At 38.3% G+C, this 19,484-nt stretch overlaps 1 protein-coding gene across 3 annotated transcripts in view; it reads left to right on the plus strand.

The window, feature by feature from the left end:
• The window catches only part of LCORL (ligand dependent nuclear receptor corepressor like), a 181,214-nt gene that overhangs the window by 107,548 nt on the left and 54,182 nt on the right, over nt 1-19,484 (plus strand). For all 3 annotated transcript variants that reach the window (XM_065405225.1, XM_065405224.1, XM_065405226.1), the window contains exon 5: nt 4,140-4,394. In XM_065405225.1, the coding sequence (XP_065261297.1) occupies nt 4,140-4,394 (255 nt within the window). The remainder of the gene's footprint in view (nt 1-4,139; nt 4,395-19,484) is intronic.

Raw genomic sequence — 19,484 nt, forward strand, 5'->3', positions numbered from 1 at the left:
TTGTACAGACAATGTATTGTATGTATGTAATTTGATACAAGCCACATTTTAAGAGTCAAGGCGCCGACCACGGATGGTTTTGTAACAACTTTAAACTGGCAAGGCGGCAGCAGGTTAGACTGAAGTTAGACTGAACTCTCCTTTTTGATAAATTAGTCATGGTTACAAATACAAAAGCCGTTTTTATTATAACGGCCGTTGAAAATTAGCTACCACCTTGCATATGATTTTGTTGTCCGCAAAACTAATTTAAACTTTCAATGGTTTTAAACTATCAACGGATTTAAACTGTCAACGTTATAACTTTAATTAAGACTTGCAGACAAGACTGTTTTTTATGCAATGAAGATCGGAGTGAAAGTTTAAAAATGCTGGAAAGGCGCTCGGCTTTGTGTTTTGACTTTCGATCCAAGGCAGGCTTGTAAAAACATGCATACTGAATATATATGCGGTAATCATTAAATGTATAAACTGGGATTAAACAGAATAAAATATATTGTAGACAAGACAGAAAACCATTTTTGCTTTACCGCGTTGAATTCGGATATATGTTATATCGGATCGCGTTGTATCGGGATAGAGGTGTATTATAATTTGATTACTTCAACCTAGCAAGTCCTTTATTGAATTTATCTTTTTAAAATATTTTTCAGTATTCATCAACATACATTTAAAAATTACATTTCAGTACTTAAGTGTATTTTTCATAAGTAAATTTTTACTTGACAGAAGTATACAGTGTGTGATTGGAAAATCCTGTTTAAATTCAAGATCACTTATTGTTTTTGTTAGAATTTTTCTCAGTGACTGGTAGCACATTCAAGACCCCCAACACTTTACTTCAACCTATCTTGAAGATCTGTGGGGCATTATATCTTCTCCAAAATACTTCTAATCAGTTCCCTGCGGTATCATATTTGAAAAGAAATGCTATGTTTCTCATTCTTTTCCCCCAAACAATTTTTTCTACTCAATCTGATTCCTCCACCATATGAAAAGTTAAAGAAATATGATCTGTCTTGGAAAGAATAGTAGTATAGTGCACACTCTCTCTGTATATTTCAGTAACACTGATGTGGCCAGATTACCACCAGATTCAGATGTGGTATCTCACTAGGTCAGGGTTGAGTTGGGTACATAAATGAACAAAGGAGGAATACATAGGGAGTATGAGATGCACATCGTCCCCAAGGAAGTTGCTGATATTTTTTTAATCTGGTCCAGACTAATAAAATTCATGTTTCTTAAAGATTTTTCACCAGGATTTGAGAGGGGTGATGTTTTCAGGTGTGTAAATACAGAATTTCACACAGCTCTGATCTTGAACCCAGTCTTTCAAAGTTATTATCAAGAACTTTGTGGCCTGAATCTCACTTAACCTTTTAGCTGCAGAGCTCTTACATAAGTTATGTTATTCACAAGAAAAAACTGGCCCTGATGATGTGAAACCAAAGTAGCATCTACTGGTGAGCAAAGTGATTAGCACCTTAGGGCTTATTTTTAGGTTCTGTGTTGGTCTTTCAGTTAAATATATATACCCATACACATAAGTTGTATGTGCTTGTTTGGCATTGAGTCCCAAGAGTTCTTTAAAGAATTGTAGAAAAACAAATATAAAGTAGTCCTATGTTTAGGTATAAAGATAACAATAAAATATGAAATTGAAAGTACTATTCATATTTAAGTCATGTGCAATCTTGAGTCATGCTCTGCCTCTTCCACCCACACACACATTCTCCCTATATTAGCATTTTATGGTAAATAAGTTTAAATCTGTAAATTTACAGTAACTGGCAGTTGAAGATCTGGGATGATTTTAATGGAGTTTTCCCATAGGGCATCTAAAATTGGAAAATGTTCAGAAGGGATTTTTTTTTAAAAAGCCTAATATTTGAGAGAATGTTTTGATGGGAAATTTGAATCCTCAGTGTTCAGACTGAGTGAAAAGATAACTTCTCCAATTACTAGCTTTGCAGGTTCAACCTGGGTTCTAACAGTCAGTGTGTGTGTGTGATTTACATGTGATCAGCAGTAAAGACTCTGAAATTGGAAAGAAACAGTAATTTTGTGGCTACGGAGAGAATATTGCTATATAGCTTACTCTTCCACTATTATGTTAGCTCAGCAACTTTTATAGTAATTGTATTTCACTAAAGATGCCAGATGGGCAGATTTCTCATTCCTGGGTTTTGTGCTCCCTAGCATAATAACGTAGGGTGAACTCCCCAAGTTCTGTAGTTTTTGTGGTTCCTAAAGGCAGAGAGAGTGTGTTGGGATGCAAGCTACCCCACCTGCCCATCTCCACTGGTGGTTGCATATTACCTGAGAATAATTTAAATACCACAGTAACTGCATCCAGCTTCATTTGGCAGACTTTTCAGCTTCTCAAGATCCTAGTTGAAGGGTAAACCAGTTTCTCTGCATCCCTTATTGTAAGTTTTTGAGAGGCTTGACACTATTGAAATCCCCATCAAAAAGTTCATGGTGTAATAGGATGGTGATATGGTCTTGACGAAGCCGATGAAAGTTCTCCGACACACTCAGTACCTGTGAGCTCAAAAAAGGGCAGTGGTTAGATTCCTGGGTCTCGTGTGCCACTTGTGTTGCTGGAGGGGGAGGAGGATGGAAGAGAGGAGGATAACTCCCTAGCCAAATACGGCTACCCGTAGGGACCAAAAGTCTTAGAGCTTGAGGAGTGGTGTCTGTCTTGTGCTAAAATGCACAAGTGAGAATTCTGCCAAAATTGTATCTTCAGAGAAGCAGAATTACAATATAAGTAATCCTGCCTTAATAAGGTTCCCCACACTCTTTGCCACAACACTTGGGCTGCTGTAAAACAATATTGCCAGAATAGTTAAAGCACAATTAAAACATACAATGAAACTGAGGTTATTAACCATAGAAACATCTTTTTTTGTCAAAATAAAATGTGATTCAGACATGTAAGGGTTCATTGTTGAATGGGATATGGAGATTTAGCCATTCAACTCCACTGGATGATTTTTGTATCTGTGAGAGTAAATCCCATGTATTGCATTGAAAACTCATCTTAAGTCAGCAAGAGTAAAAACTATAAGGGAGTAATGATCTATTTCGATAATTTTTCTAACTATTCTTATTCAGTGCTAAATTTTTTTGCTTTGTTGATTTGGCAGACCTATTATATTGCAGCAGAAGGTGGGATTTTACTTTACTTTGGTGTTTCTCAAACTGGTCTATGACAAAGTTGCTAGTGATCTGACGAGACCCAGCTAATCACGTGATGCTATCTCTATTCCTTTTTCCAGCTGGTAAATGCATTAAAAGATGGCTAAAATATTTTACACGCTTTCCTAATACTACTTTTCTGTGTTGGAAAAAATTAAGCAATTGCTGGTTTTGCCATAGGGATGTTGTGTGAACACAAATTAAAGGAGATATGGCCTCATAATTGAAAATGGGAAAGGAAATTGTTCTCTAAGACAATAGTTTCTCTATTAGAACATGGTACACACCATGAAAAAGTTTGAGAAATCAAATGTTAGTTTATTATAGAACTACTATTTGTATGGGACATTCCTAATGACATCTTACCAACTTGGCTTGGCAATCCTGAATTGACAATGTGGACAATGAAAGTTAACTTAATGTGTAAGTGAAACAGCTCTTTGTCAAACTTAATCTTTGTTTTTTCTGAGAATGTCAGAATGTTCCAATCAGTACTAAGGATTAATTGTGTGTAAAACTACATTCTTAAAATAATATTTTGTTTGCTATAGTAAAAGTTCATTCTGAAGGTAACATTACACTGTGACTTGTAGCTTTATTTAATTCACTTGCACTATTTTTGTTTAAACACCTTTCACATGTGAAACCACAGACCTAGAAGTCTACAAGACAGATTTCAGCTCAGTATATTTTAAAAGTCAAAGGGCTAGATTCTGGTACCCTTACTTACATTAAGTAGTACCTTACTTTCCAGGTAGTCTCATTGATTCCATAGAATTATACATGGAGTAAAGTAGAAAGGGATTCAAAATCTGGGCCAAAATGATTAAATTTCTTGAGTAAGTATTTTACCATTATTAAAAGAAAGATAATCAAAGAAAATTGTTCATTTATATTAATGCATGTGTTCCATGTGTTTTTCCCCCCCCTAGATCTTCCTCAGAACTGTGATCCTAACATTCCCCTAGTTGCTCAGGAATTAATGAAAAAGATGATCCGTCAGTTTGCAATTGAATACATTTCAAAAAGTAGCAAAATTCAAGAGAATAGAAATGGTTCATCATTTGAACCAAGTCTGATATGTAAAAATATCCAAATGAACCAAACGGAAAACTCCCTTCAGGAAGAACAGGATAGCCCTCTAGACCTCACTGTGAATAGAACTCAAGAACAGAAAACTCAGCAAGGTAAATCTTTTGTGTCTGTTTCTTTAATATGCTGCTGTTTTGAAATTGTTTTCATGTAGAATTGTCTTATTGTCCAAATCTGAACAATCGAAAATAATCACTATTTTTAAATGTTTCTCTATGCAAATTAGCATTCAGTACATTAAAATAAATTCTATTGTAGATTATTAAAATCCATGTATAAAAAAATCAGTTATTGCATGATTGATTTTTCTGTATTTTTTCTGCATTAACAAATGGTTCTCTAAACAGCCGCAGAAATCTCATGGGAAAACTTTGAAAAAATTATTTCAAAAAGCTTTTTTGTCTGTGTGCCATATTTCCCTAAAAGCTAAATATTCCCACTCCTGGATCCATGCACTCAGTGACTGGTGGCAATTCAGCAACCTTTGGAACACTAAAGCTCTTAAACCACCTCACCAATGGGCAGCATAAACCTGTTGAAGTGTGATCTACTGCTTGCTTCCCTCATTTACTTTTTGCACCGTTAACAGGATGGAAGTACATATTACACCTATTTGGTTGCTAAGAAAGTGAGGAAACCAGTTTATGATGACTTTATTGAAGAAATGGGATTTAAGAAGCGTGAAAGGGAGGGAGAGAAGATACTGGTGGATAAGTGGATGGTGTTCCAAGCATAGAGGGCAGTATGAAAGGAGGCACAAAGTCCGAACAGGAAAAGATGAAGGGAAAAGTAAGGATAGAAATTTAGTAGACGTGTATGAGGAAGTTTTAAATGGAGATTCTGTATATGTAGGGATGAGATATTGCAGAACCTTGAAAGTAAGGACAAGGAACTTGAATTTATGGGTGTGTGTGTGGGTGTGTGTGTGTGTAGTGTTATATGTTTTTTATGTTTTCGTTTTTTAGGATGCTAATAAAGGGAATCGGGTGGAGTGATGGCATAGTGATGGGAGGCGGTGGGATTTTGAATAGATTGAAGGAGGTAGACAAGATGTTAGGATTGGTAATAAGTTCTTTTTGGATATTTGGCTCATTATGTTCGAGCTGGCTGTGGAACATTAAGGAAATATCAGAGACAACTGAAGTTTCATGATGGTGATATAGATATACAATTAACTTTTGTATCAATTCCAGCCCTTTGTCTGGCTTTTTTCATTTTTTCCTGCCTAATTTACCATATCTCTTCTTCCATTTTTACCTGCTTCTGTCCTCACAATCTTTCTCTGTTGGTATTTATATTTTAAGGGGGGGAATGCTGATATAACTTTACAATTTAATAAGTTAACCTTTTCTCTCAGCATCACAGTTTTAGTTTGTTTTTGTAGACTTGTTAGGTTACCTTTATAGAAACAGTGGAGGAAGAGATCTGGGATATCCTTTTTTGCCTCTGACTGACTCTAGGTACTGCTTTCCTTCTAGTACAGTATAGTAAGAGCGGCTGTTTTAGGCTGAAGTCCTCAGTAAAAACTCAGTATTTTGTTGAGAGATGGGGGGATGGAGATATGAATAGTGTGAATATAGTACTACTGCCCAAAGATGGTGGCACTAGTCAGAATAGTTCCCTTGGGTCTCCAGGCCTGAATTTGGTCCAGCAGCAGTTTTGCGGGAAAGGTTGATGATTCTGCCATGGCATTTGCAACTCTGAGATTAGGGTCCCCTTGTGCATATGCATTAAGATACCGTCTTTAATTATAGAATCATCATCATACTATTTTTTCCACATGGATGCACCTCCCCTCACTACCTATGCTCTGCTCCTCACCCTGTGTTCCATTCAAAATGCATTGTTCATTTCTCCTGGGCATCAGCAACCAGAAGCATTGAGAGCACAGGAGAGACAGACTCCCTCCTCTCATTTCCTATGCCAAACACCACGGTGGCCCCTGATTGCAGGGCAGAGCAATTGCAGGGAAAATCCTTCTCACCACCTGCAGCCCTGGTGCAAGCCCAGTGCAGACAGACTCTTCATTGACTGTTTCTACCAAACTTCAAGTCTCAAGTGAGTATGTGTGAACTTCAGGGTTTCTTTTTTTTTTTTTGAGGCTTATAATTTGGCCAGATTTGGGCAGTTTTTTCATGAGGGCAGCAGAAGGCATATTCCTGATACCAGGGCAGCACGACCTTACCCCATACCCTCCAGTTTCACATCCCTGCTCTAAAGCATAGAGATGCTAGTGTCTTAGTGAAATGTTTGTAAGAATTTTTCAAGATGGGCAAAACAACATAATTCTTTCCAGCCTTGTTCTGAGAAAAAACTTAACTTGTTTTGTGAAATATTCTAAAAACATTCAGCCATCCAGCATGGAAAATTCAGCCCAAATGGTTGAAGTTCAGCAAAGTTAAATGAAAGTAACTAATAGAAAGTGTTTGGCATTGCTACCAGTTCTGCCTGTAATATGTTATGCACTTGCTCCAGGGAACTGTGCCAGGAATTGTGGGATAGATGCAACAATCTATAGGCCCTGCAACACGTGCGGGCACTGTTATATGAGGATGGGCACACGGTGTACACCTGAAGCAGGGTGATTAATAAGGATAGATTGTACTGTAGCTTCAGGTGGAATTTTTTAGTATAAATGCAGCCATAGCGGACAAATAGGAGAGCTGGGAATTGCCATGTTTGTCACAGAGGAGAATCGCAAGGCCCCCCCCAGTTGCTTTATCAAAGGAAGAGATGCAGGAGTAGACTCTGGGGAGTCACAGTACTGGAAGAATATGCCTGTCAACCCTGAATCTCCACTCTGTCACTTTGAGTACAGAAGGTGGAGGCCCGCAAGGATTTTAAAAATTAATACTTGCCACTCCAGGCTTGTATTAAACTCCCAAGGTTATAGCTTTTCTCTGACCTTGGCTTGGTAAATGCTGCCATCACCCAAATACAAAAAAAACCTCTGGACCCAGGAAGGAGCACTTGGGAATTCCTCCCTGTGGGGTACCCTCAAGCCCTTTTCCCACTCCCCCTCTGTGGAAGAGCTGAGAAAGAAAACAAAGGAAATTAACTGTTGCTACCAGCTAATCAAACAACATGAACAAACCTCTTAGGACACCAACAATCCAATCCTATTCTTAAAAAAGGTAAATTCTATTAAAAACAAAAAGGAAGAAAATACATCTGGAACTTAGGCTTTTGCTAGTTTTTAAAAGAGCAATTCCAAAAATTAAGCACCCAAAATAGCTTTCTTGGGGGTTAGCTTAAAGGTTACAAGGAAACAAAAGCATCTGGGGTTAGCACAGAGGAGTTTACAAGCCTTAAAAAATAAACAGAAATAAACCTAATCGTGTCTTTCTAAACATTCCTAATTTACTTACATATTTGGGTTGTTAAAAGTTCTAGATATGATCTGATGGTTTTCATATCTGTTTCAAACTTTACACAGCATTCCTGCTGCCTGTCTCTTCAGCCCAGAGAGAGCAACAGACCAAGGGAAAATTTATTTCCCAATTTTAAAAAGTTCTAGCCTTCCCATTGGCTCTTTTGGTCGGGTGGCCACTTTTTTTTTTTTTTTTTTCTTTACCTGCGGGACTTTTTAACCCTTTACAGGTGAAGCAAATAGAGAACAGCTACCAAGAGGGATTTTACAGCTAACTGCCTGGCTGGGTGTCCATGAAAGGGAGCTTACGCGCCCCCCCCCCCCCCCACACACACACACACACTTCATTTATCACCCCCCCCACCCCACCCCCCAGACTAACACGGCTACCCCTTTGATACTTGACACTTCTCAGTCCACTGAACTGCATTTGGTTGTGTTTTCCTGGTCAGGTCTGTCACTGGGGTGGTAATTTGGCTGTAGTTTGGTACAAATCGTCGGTAATACCCAGCCCAAGAAGGATTGGACCTGCTTCTCTGACTTAGGGACAGGCCAGTTTTGGATAGCATTTACCTTTGCCTGTAGGGGGTTGATAGTACCTTGACCCACCTGTCCAAGGTACATTACCCTGTTTAGGCCTATTTGACACTTTTTGGCCTTAATGGTTAATCCTGCCTTCCTTATGTGCTAGAAGACAGCTTGGAGATGTTCCAGGTGTTCTGCCCATGAATGAGAGAATATAGTCACATTGTCGAAATAGGCGACTGCAAATTCCCCAAATCCAGCCAGAAGGTTATGTACCAATCTCTGGAAGGGGCGGGTCAATTTCGCAGTCCGAAAGGGAGCACATTAAATTCATACAGCCCTACATGAGTGATGAAGGCTGACCTTTCCTTGGCTGGGTCATCTAGCGGCACTTGCCAGTACCCCTTAGTTAAGTCTAAGCTGGAGATGAACTGGGCACGTCCCAGTTTCTTCAATAGCTCATCTGTGCATGGCATTGGATAGTTTTCTGGGCATGTTACAGCATGTAGTTTACAGTAGTCCACTCACAAGCGGATTTCCCCATCTGGTTTGGGAACCAGAACCACTAGAGAGGCCCATGCACTTCAGAGGGGCAGATTACACCCATCTGTAACATGTCCTTGAACTCCCTTTCTATTGCGGTTTCGGCTTGAGGAGCCATCTGGTAGGGTTGGGCTCTAATTGGGCGAGCATCACCTGTGTCAATGGAGTGGTACACTCGTTCTGTCAGTCCTGGGGTGGCTGAAAACATTGGCGTGAGGCTGGTGCACAGCCCACTTTTTTTTTTTTTAACCTGGGGGACTTTTTAACCCTTTACAGGTAAAGCAAGTAGAGAACAGCTACCAAGAGGGATTTTACAGCTAACTGGCTGTCTGGGTGTCCATCAAAGGGCGCTACACCCCCCCATACTTCATTTGTCACAATGCCCTTCAGCTTCTTGACTGTTAAATGGGACTGGACTGTTGAAAAATACTGGTCTGACAGGAAAGGGCCAGGATGATACTTGTGGCACCAAATTGGTGACCCAGGCTTTGGTTCCCAGATGTGATAAGAAGACACTTCTTGCTATTTTTATTCAGCTATGACCTTTTCTCCGGACTTAATGCTTCCTCCAAATCCAGCAGCATTAAACCTCATAATGACAAAGGCTAACACCATTAATATATGTAAGACACTCAGGTAAACATCATAACCTAATGCATGAAGTCTACAGCATCCTAAGTGTTTTGCAGATTCTACTTTTACAATATGGTCTGGTGTTTGGGTATCCACTAATTCAGTAATTTCACCCTTGTGTATTATGCTGAATTCAGATAACTCCAGACTTTGCAGTTTGCTCACATGTCAAGAGATTTTTAAAAGACATGAATGTTATTGAAACCTCCAGAAATTAAGATATTTCTCATATAGATGCTCAAGCTGGTACTCTAGTCTTTAACCAAAAAAACATTTGAACCATTCCAAGAGGTGGTATTCTAATTCCTGTTCTTCAGAGTGGCCTTTTTCATGCCTTTTGTTTCTGCCAGGGCGATGCCCAAGCTTGGAGAACTGTTATAAAATAACAGTACTTTACATTCCATCAACAGAAGATAGTACTCTGTGTTCTATCCAATTTCTTCCCAAAAGTCAACATTGAGATTTACTATTTCCAAAACACTGGTCTGCTATCATTTTGCCAAACCCATTACTTCTAGAAGTCAGTTTCATAATAGTCTTGGTCTGCTTGAAGATCAGATATATATATTAGTGCTAGCTATAGCTAAATCAAGCCATGATTTAAACTATATATAGAGTTATTACTCTTATTGACTTATAAAAGATCCTGAGTTTTTCCCTTAAATTATTAATTAGATTTTCCAGAAATATCCATGCATCCAGAACATTAATCCATCCCTTTGAGATTGCAGAGATTGTCCTACTGCATCAAGCATCTCTTAGCTCAATGGCAAAAAATGTTCACTGATGACAAAATCAATGAGAAGAAAAAGCCTGTGAACTGGGAATTCTGGTAGCCTTCAGGACCACTTGTAAATAGTCTAACATACCTCCAGAATTTGCTCCTCTCTCTGCATGTCCACAGTATAAGGCATAGAGATGCAGTCTCCATTTTTTTACTTTTTATATTGCTCATTGTTATCTCTATTTACTGTGTGTACTGAACAAGTAAAGTATATAGTTAGACCAAGAATACAGTCTGTAAAGGAATTCAGTTAAGGTTAGAGAATATAAGTCTATCTGCCAAGATGCTGGTAATGGACTCATCCACTGTCGGATGGGGAGCTCATCTGTGTTAATGGAGCTGCCCTTTGAACCTTTGGCATCCTGTTCTTTATACTACCTGCCTATGAAGACCATCTACTTTGATATATTTTCAAAGTATTTGAATGAAGACCTCCTTTTGGTTAAATCCCTGGCTGTGCTAACTGTAGCCTGCAGAGTTCTTAGATTCATAGATTCTAAAGCTGGAAGGAACCACTGTGATAATCTAGTCTGACCTCCTGTATAATAACAGGCTATGCAACTCCCCCAAAATAATTCATAGAGCATATCTTTTAGGAAAACATCCACTCTTGATTTAAAATTGACACTGATGGAGAATCCACCACAACCTTTGATAAGTTTTTCCAGTGGTTTAATTACCCTCATTTAAAAATCTGCGCCTTATTTCTAGCTTTGTCTAGCTTCAAATTCCAGCCATGGGATCATTTTATACCTTTCTCTGTGAAATTGAAGAGCCCATTATTACATATTTGTTCCTCATATAGATACTGTAATCAGGTCATCCCTTAACAGTCTCTTTTTGTTAAGCTAAATAGATTGATCTCCTTGTGTCTATCACTATAAGGCATGTTTTCTAATCCTTTAATCATTCTCATGGCTCTTCTCTGAATCATCTTCAGTTTATCAACTTCCATCTTGAATAGTGGACACCAGAACTGGACACAGTACTCCACCAGCAGTCGCACTAGTGCCAAATACTTAGGTGAAATAACTTCTCTACTCTTACTTGAGATTCCCCTGTTTATGCACCCCAGGATTGCATTAGCCCTCTTTGGCCACAGCATTGCACTGGGAGCTCATGTGCAACTGATCATCTGCCATCACGCCCACATTTTTTTGAGTCGCTTCTTCCCAGGATAGAGTCCCCCATCCTGTAAATATGGCTTACATTCTTTTCTCTAATGTATATGTTTACATTCAGCCACATTAAAACATGTACTATTTGCTTGCACCTACTTTACCAAGTGGTCTATATTGCTCTGTACTAGTGACCTATACTCTGTTATTCACCACTCTCCCCCCAAATTTTTCTGTCATCTGCAAACTTTATCAGTGATGATTTTATATTTTTTCCAGGTTGTTAAAAATGTTAAATAGTGTAGGGCTAAGAACCAATCCCTGAGGGACCCTGCTGGAAACACACCAACTCAATGATGATTCCCCATTTACAGTTACATTTTGAGACCTATCAGTTAAACAGCTTTTAATCCATTTATAGTGTATTGGGTTAATTTTATATCTTTCTAGTTTTTAATCAAAATGTCATGCTGTACCAAGTTAACCACCTTACAGAAGTGTAAGTTTGTTACATTGACACTATTAACTTTATCAACCAAACTCATAATCTCATGAAGAAAATAACAGGTTAGTTTGACAGGATCTATTTTCCACAAACGCATTTTGATTGGCATTAATTATATTACCTCCTTTAATTCTTTATTAATCAAGTCCTGTGTCAGTTGCTCCAGCTTGCCCATGATGATTATCAGATAGGCAGGCCCATAATTACCCGAGTCATCCCCTTTACCCTTTTAAAATATGTGGCACAACATTAGCTTTCTTCCAGTTTTCTGAAACTTCCCTGGTTTTCCAAGACTTATTGAAAATCAACATTACTGGTTCAGCAAGCTCCATAGCCAGCCCTTTTGAAACTCTTTGTTGCAAATTATCCAGACTTGCTGATTTAAAAACGTCTAACTTTAGTAGCTGCTGTTGAACATTCTCCTGAGATACTAGTGGAATGGAAAGAGTGTTATCATGTGATATGACTAAATCATCTGTTTTTTCCCAAATACAAAAGAGAAATTTTACTAAACACTTCTGCTTTTTCTGCATTATTATCGATAATTCTACCATTTCCATCTAGTAGCGGACCAATATATCGAAATATACACAAAATATATCATAACGACAGAAGAGGTAGTGCTGGTGGGGGAGTGGTCCTATATGTGAAAGAAAGCGTAGAGTCAAATGAAATAAAAATCTTAAAATGAACCAAACTGTACCATACAATTTCTATGGATAGTAATTCCATGCTTGAATAATAAGAATATAGCAGTAGGGATATACTACTGATCACCTGACCAAGGATGCTGATAGTGACTGAGGAATGCTCAGGGAGATTAGAAAGGCTATACAATTAAGAAATAATAATAATAATGAGGTATTTCAACTATCCCCATACTGACAGGGTACATGTCTCCTCAGGATGGGATGCACAGATGAAGTTTCTTGACACCTTAAATGACTACTTCCTGGAGCAGCTAGTCCTGGAACCCAGAAAAGGAGAGACAGTTCTTGAGTTAGTCCTCAGTGGAGCACAGCATCTGGTCCAAGAGGTGAATATAGCTGGTCACCATGGTAGCATTTAATTTCAGAAAGGGGAACTACATAAAAATGAGGAAGTTAGTTAAACAGAAATCAAAAGGTACAGTGCCAAAAGTGAAATCACTGCAAGTTGCATGGAAAATTTTTAAAGACACCATAATAGAGACTCAACTTAAATGTATACCCCAAATTAAAAACTATAGATGACCAAAAAAGCGCCACCATAGCTAAACAACAATGTAAAAGAAGTGGTTAGCGGCAAAAAGGCATCCTTTAAAAAGTGGAAGTTAAATCCTATTGAGGAAAATAGAATAGAGCATAAACTCTGGCAAGTGAAGGCCAAAAAAGAATTTGAATTTGAAGAACAGCTAGCAAAAGACTCAAAGTAATAGCAAAACACATTTTAAGTACATCAAAAGTAGGAAGCCTGCTAAACAACCAGTGGGGCCACTGGACGATCGAGATGCTAAAGGAGCACTCAAGGATACAGCCATTATGGAGAAACTAAATGAATTCTTTGCATCGGTCTTCACAGCTGAGGATGTGAGGGAGATTCCCAAACCTGAGCCGTTCTTTTTAGGTGACAGATCTGAGGAACTGTCCCAGGTTGAGGTGTCAGTAGAGGAGGTTTTGGAACAAATTGATAAACTAAAAAGTAATAAGTCACCAAGACCAGAATGTATTCACCCAAGAGTCCTGAAGGAACTCAAATGTGAAATTGCAGAAGTATTAACTGCAGTCTGTAACCTATCATTTAAATCACCTTCTGTACCAGATGACTAGAGGATAGCTAATGTGATGTCTATTTTTAAAAAGGGCCCCAGAGGTGCTACTGAATTTAGGCTTACCTGCCTGTAATTGCCAGGATCAGGCAAATTGGTTGAAACTATGGTAAAGAACAGAATTATCAGCCATGTAGATGAATACAATTTGTTGGGGAAGAGTCAACATTGGCAAGGCATGATTTCCTTTTACAAAAACAATCTGCTAGAATTTTTTGAGGGGGTCAACAAGCATGTGGACAAGGGGGATCCAGTACATATACTGTACTTAAATTTTCAGAAAGCCTTTATAAGGTCCCTCACCAAAGGCTCTTAAGCAAAGTAAGCTGTCATGGGATAAGAGTGGTCACCAAATGAAATTAATAGGCAGTAGGTTTAAAACAAAAGGAAGTATTTCTTCACACAACGCACAGTCAACCTGTGGAACTCTTTGCTAAAGGATGTTGGGAAGGCCAAGACTATAACCGGGTTAAAAAAAGAAATACATAAATTCATGGAGGATAGGTCCCTCAATGGCTATTAGCCAGGATGAGCAGGGATGGTGTCCTTAGCCTCTGTTTGCCAGAAGCTGGGAATGGGTGACATGGGATAGATCACTTGATGATTACCTGTTCAGTTCATTCCCTCTAAAGCACCTGACATTGGCCACTGTCAGAAGAAAGTATACTGGGCTAGATGGACCTTCGGTCTGACCCAGTATGGCTGTTCTTATGTTCTTAATACCATTGTTAGGATTCCATTTGTTCCTAATTGACTTAAAAAACTCCTTATTGTACTTAATCCAGCTAGCCCTAGATTTCTCCTTGTGTCCCTTTTCTTCTCTTACCATTTGTATACAATTCCTGGCTTCTGATTTGTATTTGTTACTGTTAACTTCCCTTTTCATCTATTTGTAATATTTCATTTTTAATTTTTTTTTTTTTTTAGAACTGCCTTCACTTCCCCTCCAAACCAAGTTGGTATTTTAGTCAATATGGCCTTCTGATTGATAGTAAAGCGTTCTTAAACAATTCACATTTTTCTGATTAAATTCTTCCTTGCATCTAATTTGGCTCGTAATTGTTTTCAACTTTGTGAAATTAACCCTTTTAAAGCACCAAATATATATATCACTGGTTTAGACTTTATTCTGTTTTCACATTAGAAATGTAATCAAGTTGTGATCACTCGTACCTAAATTACCATTAATTCTTTCTCAAATCCTTGTTTGAAGAACTTTATGCCAAACAGCAGTTCTTCCTTACTCTGAAGGGGGCATCTTTGGGAGCTTCTTGGTCAGACACTTAATGAACTAGCTTAAAATTAAGATGTCCATACTTTAGGAACGAGAAAAAAATAGGGCTTCTAATTTCAACTTTCAAGTCTTCATTATCTGCCTTGGTCCTACTTTCATGTACTCCTTCCTTCCTTCCTTCACCAGAACAATTAATGTTCCTTCTACAAAGCCAGAGGGTCATCTTCCAGAAGCAGGGACCACAGTGCACAAGAAATCCTTTTGACTATTTCTGACTTACCAGACCATTCTATATCAGGGCTACTGCTTTTTTTGCACCTTTTTCTTATTCAAAATTTTTTTCATCTCTCTTCAATATCCCATTAAAGAGCGTGTGTAAAAGACATTCTATCATCTTGCCATACGACAATGACTTCAGTCCTCATAGCTATTCTTGGTGACCTATTTGTTTATTTAGCAATGAATAAACTTGCTAGAGGAAGGACAGAGCCAACTGATCTTAGCCTTTGTCTTAAATTGTTCTGTTGCCACCACCGAAGCTCAAGACTGAGTTGACCCATTTAATCATATATCCCCATCATCCCAGGGAACTCTTTCTTATTCACAAACTTATAGGATATTTATCTGTGCTTTGACAGCCACTCAACTAACAACTGTACACAGCAGTTGTGCTTCAGAAGCCTGTGTTTCTAGTCCTAGGCTCTTTCCTTCACACCCCTACCTTAGCCTGTCATTGGCCACATGTTATTCCAAGCCCATCTCCAGAAGCATGGAAATTCCAGTGATTCCATCTTGATGACTGTCTAATTCAGGGTAGTTCTCTTTGAAGATGTAATTAAGTGTTTCCCATACTCTTATCTTTTTCCAAACCTTAGGTCTTCTGAACCCTGTCAGAATCTCCCTTTTTCCATTCAGAATGTCATCCACTTGGGAGTTCTTTTCCACATGGAACAGAGGTGGTCTTGCTGTGTTGTCTAAAAAGACAATGTATCTGGCTAGGTATTTCAAGCTCTTCAGCAGAGCTTTCTTCCCCCAGAAAATGGGCTACTTGCCCTCTTATAGCCTGTCTCACAGTAGTTCCCTGGGTCCACTTTCTATTTCTGTCTCTTCTGCTGTACTTGGTAATCATGAACCTCTGCACATCTCCAGTGCATACTTAGCATCTTAAGGTTTGCTCCAGATGCCAGAATCCTTTGGCTTACTAGGTAGATACTTTTTCAGTGACTTGGCCCAATGCTCTCTTATTAGTCATCTTTATTATTATTTATTTGTATTGTGGTGTTGCCTAGGAGCCCCAATTAAGGAGCATGACTCCATTGTGCTAGTCACCATACAGACATGTAACAAACAGTCCCTGCTCAGGAGAGCTCACAAGAGATGCTAGAAGAGATTTGTAGGTACAATAGCAAGTGAATAGAACTGGCTGAAAACTAGAATTTCCATTCTGTGGAAAATTAAAAAAAAATTCATTCTGAAATAGAACAAAACATGAAGTTTCAGAACTTCTAACTGAACGTTAATTATATTTTTGTTTTGACTTTTTATAAATGTTTCTAAAGCTACTCAAAGCCCCAACAATCTGCCATGTGGGCAGAGGAGCTAGGGCTTCTGAGCTGCTGAGGAGACAGGGACCTTGTCAGCTCCGAGGAAGGTCCGCTTGGCGTGCTGCTGGAGAGCCTGTGAGCCCTCGCCCAAAGGCAGCCCATCTGACATGTTGCCAAGGACCTAGGAGCCTGGGCAGGCAAGCTGGCCAGAAATCAGGAAGGTATCCAACAGAACCCTGCTTGGTTTCTGTCATCATGTCATTAAAACTACCATGTTCCTGTGTCACATTTCAATTTCAACAGCATTTTCTGACAGAAAAGCATTCCTTCAGAAAATTTCTGACCAGCTCTTCAAATAAATCACTTAAGGAGAGATTTAAAAGGATAAGGTGTTATCTTTACAAATATCAATAGAGTATTTGCCATGTATTGGGGCTGGCATGAGAGAAAACGCAACAGTGCTTTCCTTTTCCACTCCTTCGTTTTTCCTTACTCCACCCTGGCTCTTTCCCAAAATGGTAAAAGAAATTTGGTCCAAAAGGGCAAACACCATCCTGGTGGATACTGTATTAAACTCTGGTTCATCATATACGTGGTCTAGCTGTTCAGACAAAGCAGATTACTCCTGCCACAAATTTTTAACCTCTCACTTTCAGAGAAGCCGTATACTTCAAAATTCAAGCAGAATGTTTTGCATGTGTATCTAAGGCTGTAGACAAAAGTGTAATATTCTCTTGTATTATTTTAGAAATATGTAGCCAATTAGTTCATTTTATCATCGTGTTATGTAGTGTTACGATCAACTCAGATGCTATTTCATTAGGTTTGTCAAGTGATTAAAAAAGTTAATCACGATTAATCGCACTGTTAAATAATAGAATACCATTTATTTAAATATTTGTGGGTGTTTTCTACATTCTACATTTTCAAATAGATTGATTTCAATTACAACACAGAATATAGTGCTCACTTTATATTTATTTTTGATTACAAATATTTGCACTGTAAAAAAACAAAAGAAATAGTATATTTCAATTCACCTCATACAAGTACTGTAGTGCAATCTCTTTATCATGAAAGTTGAACTTACAAATGTAGAATTATGTACAAAAAAAACTGCATTCAAAAATAAAACAATGTAAAATTTTAGAACCTGCAAGTCCACTCAGTCCTACTTCTTGTTCAGCCAATCACTCAGACAAACAAGTTTCTTTACATTTGCAGGAGATAATGCTGCCCCCTTCTTGTATACAATGTCACCTGAAAGTGAGAACAGGCATTCTCATGGCACTGGTGTAGCCGGTGTCGCAAGATTTTTACGTGCCTTCATGCTTCAACCACCATTCCAGGGGACATGCGTCCATGCTGATGACGGGTTCTGCTCGATAACGATCCAAAGCAGTGCGTACTGACACACATTCATTTTCATCATCTGAGTAAGATGCCACCAGCAGAAGGTTGATTTTCTTTTTTGGTGGTTCGGGGTCTGTAGTTTCCTCATCGGAGTGTTGCTCTTTTAAGACTTCTGAAAGCATGCTCCACACCTCGTCCCTCTCAGATTTTTGGAAGGCACTTCAGATTCTTAAATCTTGGGTCGAGTGCTGTAGCTATCTTTAGAAATCTCACATTGGTATGTTCTTTGCATTTTGTCAGATCTTCAGTGAAAGTGTTATTAAAATGAACAACATGTGCTGGGTCATCATCCGAGACTGCTATAACATGAAATATATAGCAGAATGCGGGTAAAACAGAGCAGAGGACATATAATTCTGTCTCTCTCTCCTCTCCCTCCCCCCCCCCCCCGAGTTCAGTCACAAATTTAATGAATACATTATTTTTTTAACGAATATCATCAACATGGAAGCATGTCCTCTGGAATGGTGGCCGAAGCATGAAGGGGTATATGAATGTTTAGCATATCTGGCACGTAAATATCTTGCAATGCGGGCTACAAAAGTGCCATGCTAAATGTCTGTTCTCACTTTCTGGTGACATTGTAAATAAGAAGCGGGCAGCATTATCTCCTGCAAATGTAAACAAACTTGTTTCTCTTAGCGATTGGCTGAACAAGAAGTAGGACTGAGTGGACTTGTAGGCTCTAAAGTTTTACATTGTTTTGTTTTTGAGTGCAGTTATGTAACTAAAAAAAATCTACATTTGTAAATTGCACCTTTCATGATAAAGATATCGCACTATAGTACCTGTATGAGGTGAATTGAGAAATACTGTTTCTTTTGTTTATAATTTTTACAGTGCAATTATTTATAATAAAAAATAATATACACTTTGTTTTCAATTACAATATATATGAAAACGTAGAAAAACATCCAAAATATTTAATAAATTTCAGTTGGTATTCTATTGTTTAACAGTGCGATTAAAACTGATTAATCGTGATTAAATTTTTTTAGTTAATCATGTGAGATAACTGCGATTCATCAACAGCCCTATATTTCATACACAATCAATGTATCCTAAATAGATTTAAATTGTAGGATTATAGAAGTATAAGATGGACAAATATTTAGGAATGATGTGTGTATTAGGTATATAAGTAAAGCATGGCTGTAATGCAAGGCCTATAGGCTGAGGCCTGTAGGATTGTAGCTTAGCCATACTAGACTGTAGACTTTAGAACATTTGACATGAATAGGTGACCTAGGCATAACCCTAGGTTACAAGATTACTGGAAAGGTCATCTTACAGAAAAATAGACTGTAATAGACCCCAAAACTCCTGCTTGTAACATCACGGAAAGTTCTGTTCTGACCACAGGTTACCATGGATACATGTTGTACATAGATCCTACTGCATATACGGGGAACTAAGACAACAACAACATAGACAGAGTACCCCAGTATTCATGGGGTGTGGAAGTACAGATAAGGAAAAGAGGGTTGAAAATGTCATGCATATGTATAAGGTTTTAGGCATGGTCAGAACAATATGAAAGAGGTTCACTGGCTGCATAAAAGGGGGAAGACCTACAAGAAACCCCAGAAGGAACCACCCTCATAGATGATGTAATTAAATGGGACTTTTTTTTTTTATTTGATTCTAGGATCTGATGAGAAACAGTCAAATGAAAAAAAGTCCCATTCAATTACATCATGTAATGGCAG

Source organism: Emys orbicularis, chromosome 5 (genome assembly GCF_028017835.1).
Source record: "Emys orbicularis isolate rEmyOrb1 chromosome 5, rEmyOrb1.hap1, whole genome shotgun sequence".
Classification (NCBI taxonomy): Eukaryota; Metazoa; Chordata; order Testudines; family Emydidae; genus Emys; species Emys orbicularis.